General features: G+C 46.1%; 1 protein-coding gene across 1 annotated transcript in view; it reads left to right on the forward strand.

The window, feature by feature from the left end:
• Nucleotides 1-5,196, forward strand: part of LOC130844513 (ADAMTS-like protein 3) — a 29,433-nt gene extending 24,237 nt beyond the window's left edge. Inside the window, exons 4-5 of the mRNA XM_057720725.1 lie at nucleotides 1,610-1,793; nucleotides 4,965-5,196. Coding sequence (XP_057576708.1) covers nucleotides 1,610-1,793; nucleotides 4,965-5,196 — 416 coding nt within the window. The remainder of the gene's footprint in view (nucleotides 1-1,609; nucleotides 1,794-4,964) is intronic.
• The last annotated feature ends 1,375 nt before the right edge of the window (nucleotides 5,197-6,571 follow it).

The following is a 6,571-nucleotide window of genomic DNA, read 5'->3' on the forward strand; positions in this document are numbered from 1 at the left end:
ATGCTGTATTCACACAATGGGCTATTCTTCAGCAGTAAAAAGAATGCATTACTGATATACAGTATGGGTGAATCTCAAAAACTCTGTTAAGCAAAAGAAGCCAAACAGAAAAGAGTATATATTGTAGGAAGTCCAAGAACAGATAGTACTGATGTATATTAATAGAAATGAAGATGTAGTTGCCTGGGAAAAGAAGGGAACTGATGAAAAAGAGGCCAGAGGAAACTTTGGGGGTGATGAAATGTTATGAACCTTGCTTTGGATCGTGGTTACATAAGTACCTACAATTGCGAAAAATTCATAAACCTGCATGCCTGATATCTGAGCATTTTATTGTGTATGAATTATACCTCAGCAAAAAAAAAAAAAACACTTTTTTTTTTAAAGAAACACATGTGTGTCCTTCCTTGAACTGTGAAAGTGTCTTGGTGAAATGTGACATAGTAGAAAGAGTGAGATTTAGAGTCAGACACACTGGGTTCCAATCTAGCTGAAGGACTTTGGGAAAGTCACTTAGCTTTTTTCTGTTTCCACCTGGGCAAGTAAAAATAATCTAATTCACAGATGGCCATAAGGATTAAATGGAAAAATTGATGTTAAAATGTTTAACTCAGTACATATCACCTGGAAAATTCTCAATAAATTTAGCTATTTTAAAAAATTGTTTTAAATCAACTGTAATCCTGGGGGGCCAACTAAAAATATATTCTGTTCTGCTTTGCAAATGATACCATATGCACCTTAGGACAAAAATTCCAAAATCAAAAGGAAAAACAAGAAAATCATTAAGTTAAAGAAACCAGTCTGCTCTGTGAGGGAGCCTGTGGACACAGCTGGTAGCTATCAATTACTTGTGATTATTACAAGAAAATCTGGCACTTTCTGTGATCATACACAAATCTGTCATCATCATGTCCTACCTCATCTTTTTACCAAGTGTCAAAAGGGAAGGGAAAGGCTGCTTGGAATGGAGACTAAAGTAAAAAAACCCATAATTATTGGAGGTAGTCAGCTTCAACTTTTCTAAAGGAAACTCCCATTTTCACCTTTCCAGATGTTTCCATGACAAATTATGTATGCAGTTTCAGGATAAATCTGAAGTTTAGAATAAGAATTAATGGAAAAGTAAGAATGGAATTGAAATACATCTGTAACCTTTCTGCTTAATCCCTGCTCCCTGCTAAATCATCTTTCATTTCTCGGCCTGATCCACTTTTGAGAAATAGAACCCCTTAGGGCATTCCCTGAGAGACCCTCCTCTCTTGACCTCTTGGCTCTGCTTGGAGAGTCCTGAGGAGCCAGCCCACTGCACAGAATTCCTCCTGCTTCTCTCTGGGATTTTTCTGGCAGATCTAGCTGGTCTGCAATAGCCCTTCTCCCAGGCTGTGGTCCAAAGGCCCCATTCTGGCTCCCATTCCCACCAGTTATTATAATAAGCTAGTTGAGGGAAAGGAAATTTAAAGGACACCCTTGCACTGTATGATGGCTTCTTCTCTGTTCTCAGAGAACCAGACAGATGGCTTGTGGTAGTCTGTTACCAGGTCGTCTCCAGCCCATCATCATTTCTCAGCCTCCCAGGGACTGCGTGACATTCATTTTCTTTCTGCAGAGACGTTCTGGGAGCTTGGTAACTGGACACATTGTTCTGCCACCTGTGGCCACTTGGGAGCCCGAGTTCAGAGACCTCAGTGCCTGATGGCCAATGGGCAGGAAGTGAGTGAGGCCTTCTGTGATCACCTCCAGAAGCCGCTGGTTGGGTTCCAGCCCTGTAACATCCAGGACTGCCCCTCAAGGTATGTGTTGTCACTCTTCTTATCTCGTTGGTACCAGGTTTTTGCTTGTTTTTAAAGGGGCAGTCATTTGGATTTAATAACTCAACCACTATCATTTCTTTAGCATGTACTGTACCAGGCACTCTGCTAAGTGCTTTATGTGGATCACATCAGAGTCGCCTATGAGATCAACAGGACTCATTTCTGTCTTACAGAGGGAAAAACTCCCCTAGGCCACACAGTTACCAGGGCCAGAATTCAAACTGAGATAGTCTGATTTCAGAGCTTCTACTCTTAATCGCTACCCATATCAGCTTCCTGCACTCACAATGTACGTTAAGAGCACAGTGAAGCTGGTTTCCTGGGTTTACCTAGGAGAGAAGGCAGTGGGCCAGAATCGCGAGAGGCACTAGTTAAAAGCACAGTTCCCAAGGTTTTACCCCAGGGGTAGAACCACTAATAACTTTTCTATGTCACAGACGACACAAATCAATAGTTTAAAGAGTGTCCAGAGTCAGACTCATGGTCTCCACCAAATCTGATCCATCCCCAGTGTTCCAGGTCACAATGACTGCATCCTAAACTCCCCCTTTCCTCTCATTTCTGTCCGTTCTTGTCAACTTCCCGCTGTTACCACTGGAGTCCAAACCATCATCATTCCTCGCAATGACCACTCCGGGAGCTGCCCTAGAGTGCCTTGTCCACTCTATAAGCAGAACCAACTCTTAAAATACAAACTCATCATGATGCTTCTTTGTTTAAAACCCTTCCATGCCTTCGCATCGTTCTTAGGACAAAGGTCAAAATTCCTAGTGTAGGGGCTGTGTCTCTCTTGTTCATTTTTCCCCTCAATGTCTAAAACAATGCCTTGCACATAGAAAGTGCCCAGTACCTAGTTACTGCCTGAACGAATACATGAGTGAAAGAATAGAAGTCCCTTGGTGGTTGGGTCTCAGGCTGCCGTTCTACCTCATTGCTGTGTCTCCCAGCCTGGTTATGGGATCTCCGTCCACACTGGTCTTTTTTGGTCCCTTCGGTAAGCCATTCTCTCTCCTGACTCAGGGCCTTTGCACATAATGCTTCCTCCGTTTAGAACACGGTTCCCTCTCTTTTGACTTCTTGATTCCTATTCACCTATTTTCAGGGAAACCTTCTAGGCCCCACACTAAACCAGGCCCCTGTGCTATGTGTTTTTCTGTTTCCTTATCTTTCTTCTCCACAGCTCTTACCACAATCTGCCTGTCTTGCTCTCGCACTGGACCATTAGTTCTATGAGAATAAGTCCACGGCTGTCATGCTAAACAGCACTCAGCACAGTGATTGGCCCATTACACACTTTCTAAAAATGCTTGTTCAGTGAATGAAGAATGATTGAGTAGCATAGTCCCTAGCAGGTAATTGACCAGTGATGCTGTCGACTGAAAAAAATGCACAACCTAAAAGTTGAGAGGTATGTTTTACTCGGCGGATATTGGGAGGACTTCAAGCTCAGAACACAGCATCGCAGGAAATGCCGAGAAACTGTTCTGAAGAGGCAAAGAGGGAAGTGGGGAGGCAGGATGTATAGGAATTTTTGCACCCAAAACCAGGTAGCTGGAACTTCAAAAGATTGCTGTTAATCACAGAAAACCAGCTATCTCAAGTTGAGGAATTTAGCGCTTTTCTCTGTACGGGAAGATGCAAGAGTCTGGGCTTGCTGAAATCACAGGGTCAGCAACCTGTGCTTTCTCCATCCTGAGTCCCCTCAGGGTGCACCATCAGGGAGGCTGTAATGTGATGATTTGATAGCTGCAAAATCCTTTGTTTACTGACATGGCAGGCAATACTTTAGTTCACAATGCAAAAATCCACATTAAAAAACAAAAACCCAAACCAAACCAAAAAAACAATGATAATAAAAAAATAAATGTGATATAGTAGATTTGCTTCTCTATTAACACACTAAACAATAGGATGTACTAGTACAATTGATTTTGAAATGGTGGTGAATATAATTGCTGTTTTGGAATGCCTGCCGCAATGTTCATGTCATGTGAAAACAGCTATGATTTCTATTGGTAACAAAATCACAGGTATTGCTAATACTACTCTATGTTGGGACCTACATGTTTATCCATTAGAGCTTCGTGGCAATGAAGATGTAATTCTTTTCCCATCCAAGTCCATGGTTCCCTTGGGGAACACCATGGGGCCCAGGGCAGGAACCCTTGCTCTGCAGTATCCTGGCAGTGGATTGAACATCTTGAGTGACAGAGCACTCAGTATCTTCAAGGTGTCTACTTCCAAGTTCAGCCTCCTGAGATCATTATGACCTTTAGGGCCAGATAAATCTAGAATCAACCCCAGCTTTATTGGCATGTTAGTTATGCGACCATACCTATTTAACCCTGCGGACTTTGGTTTCTTCATTACAAGAATGGGAACAAGGGCTTCCCTGGTGGTTCAATAGTTAAGAGTCTACCCTTCCACTGCAGGGGGCACGGGTTCTGCATGCTGTGTGCTGTGGCCAGAAAAAAAAAGAAAAGAAAAGAATTGGGAACAAGATAACTATTACGTAAGATAACATGTAAATATGTAAATATCTCTCAGAGCTAAGAGCCCATAGGTGCTTTAATAATATTTTATTCCCTTTGGTTTCAATGAGTTGAAATCCACCCTTTTGAAATTTCCACCTAATTTTGCCCTAGCTCTACTCTCTGAAGCTGTTACCAAAACGCAAGGGCAGTGAGGCCACACAGCACCAAGACATCGGCGTTTGGAACAGAGAACGGTTAATTACAGGGCCATGCAAGGAGATGGGTGGCTCATGCCTGAAAACCCCCCAAACCCAAAAGCTTTCAGCAAAGCCCTCTTATGGGAAAGGTGAGCGAGGGGTGTGGTTAGTTGTTGCAAACTTCTAGGTGTCAGCTCCTTTGTTCTTGAGGTCAGGTCATGGTCAGGTAATGATGTTCCTGTAAATCTCCACCTAACACATTATTCTCTATGCTGACAAGAAAGGACAAGGTCCCAAGGCACAACTCTCACCCTCTGAGGTCTAGACTTGGCTAAGAGAAAAGGGGTGGAGGGGTGGTTACCCCAGCCCAGAGCACCCACCCAGCACCCAGTCTGGGTCCCCACCAGTGCCCAGGCCTGGCTGAGAAGGCAGATCTCTGGTGCTGGTCCTTACTAACCTCCTGTAGTTTCTGCTCTTAGGTGGTTCACGGGTGCGTGGTCAGAGTGCTCTGTGTCTTGTGGTGAAGGATTCTGCAGTCGCCAAGTGACATGTCAGCGCACAAGAGCCAATGGAACTGTGCAGGTGACACCTCCGAGAGCATGTGCCCCCAAAGACAGGCCTCTGGGAAGAAGACCCTGTTCCAGTCACGCGTGTGTTCAAGGGCTCACTGAACCAAGGAACCAGGTGATGCTGACACATCTCCTGTTTTGATGGTAGAATCATCCAGGATCACCATCCAGTCCCTGTGGTCACACCCACACAGCAAACAATTAAGAAAGGGGCTTCCCTGGCAGTCCAGGGGCGAAAACTTCGCCTTCCAATGCGGGTGGGTGTGGGATCTATTCCCTGTTTGGGGAGCTGAGATCCCAATAAAAACTTTAAAAGTGGTCCACATTAAAAAAAAACAAAAAACAAACAAACAAACAAAAACCCATGCATCAGAGTCTGTCCCCAAGGGGGAAGGGGAAAGCCTGGCTCCTGCATGATAGTCAGGAAGCTCAGCTGCACAGGGACCTGACCACAGTGCACACAGGCTGCTTCACAGGATCTTGTTATTCTATCATGGGACTCTCTGTCATAAATAACACAGGCTGCAGGGACCAATATTCCCCTCGGGCCTCTGGCAGTGTGCGGGAATGTCAGTGCAGGAAGGCAACACACTCTCTCTGCACTTCTGCCCTGCAGTGCAGCAGTTGTTGCTATTGGAACTCATCGTACTAACTCTCTTAGGTCATTTTTCCTTTAGTTGTTCTGATTAACTCCAACTACGACATGACCACCCACTTCTCTAACTGGGAAATGCCCAGCCCCAGTTCTGTGCAGGGAGGGTGCAAAACAGAATTTATTAACAATCAAGTTTATTAACAAGAATTGGAAGGACCAAGGGCGGGGGTTGGGGGGGGAATGCTTCTGACGGCCGTGGAGGTGCTGGATTTGAATCCCGTGCAGAGAACACTCTCATTGTGCACTGGACCGGGTCCCAGCGAGCGCGGCAACCTGACATCCTTTGGTCATCCATGGGGTTTATTTACGTGGGCTTAACTTTGTTGGATCGCTTCCTGCTGGGCAGCCTGCAGCAGAAATGTATTAAGATGCAGTTCCAGATTCTCCCAGCCACCCCCTTCTTCTGTTTCTGGCTGTGGCCAGAGGGAGTGGCTGGGGACACACTCTCAGGCTGCCCAGCAGGGGAGGAGCTTCCGGTGTTGGCCACACCAGGGGGGCAGTTGCTTCCCTCTGGGGCTCCAGTCTTGCTGCCGGTACTGCTGGTGGAGGAGGAGGCCCCCGGGCCACACGGAGGCGTTGGGCTGGGGGTGGCAGTCCTCTCCTCCGGGCTGGGTGGGGGACTGGCAGCCTTGCTGGTCTCCTGCCCTGACTCCTGGTCTTCGTGCAGCAGCACCTTTTCTGCCTGGTAGAACCACGTGGGTATCAGGGTGGACACCTCAGGGCGTGGGGAAGACTCAACGTCACAGCTGCTGAGCTCAGTTGAAGACCAGGGCCTCACCGTGCTGACAGGGATAGTGCTGCCCTCCACCTCGGGTTCATTGGAGCTCTTGCTGCCTGTTCTTGAGTCCTGCATCTGGTCCCA

Source organism: Hippopotamus amphibius, chromosome 2, assembly GCF_030028045.1.
Source record: "Hippopotamus amphibius kiboko isolate mHipAmp2 chromosome 2, mHipAmp2.hap2, whole genome shotgun sequence".
Taxonomy (NCBI): Eukaryota; Metazoa; Chordata; class Mammalia; order Artiodactyla; family Hippopotamidae; genus Hippopotamus; species Hippopotamus amphibius.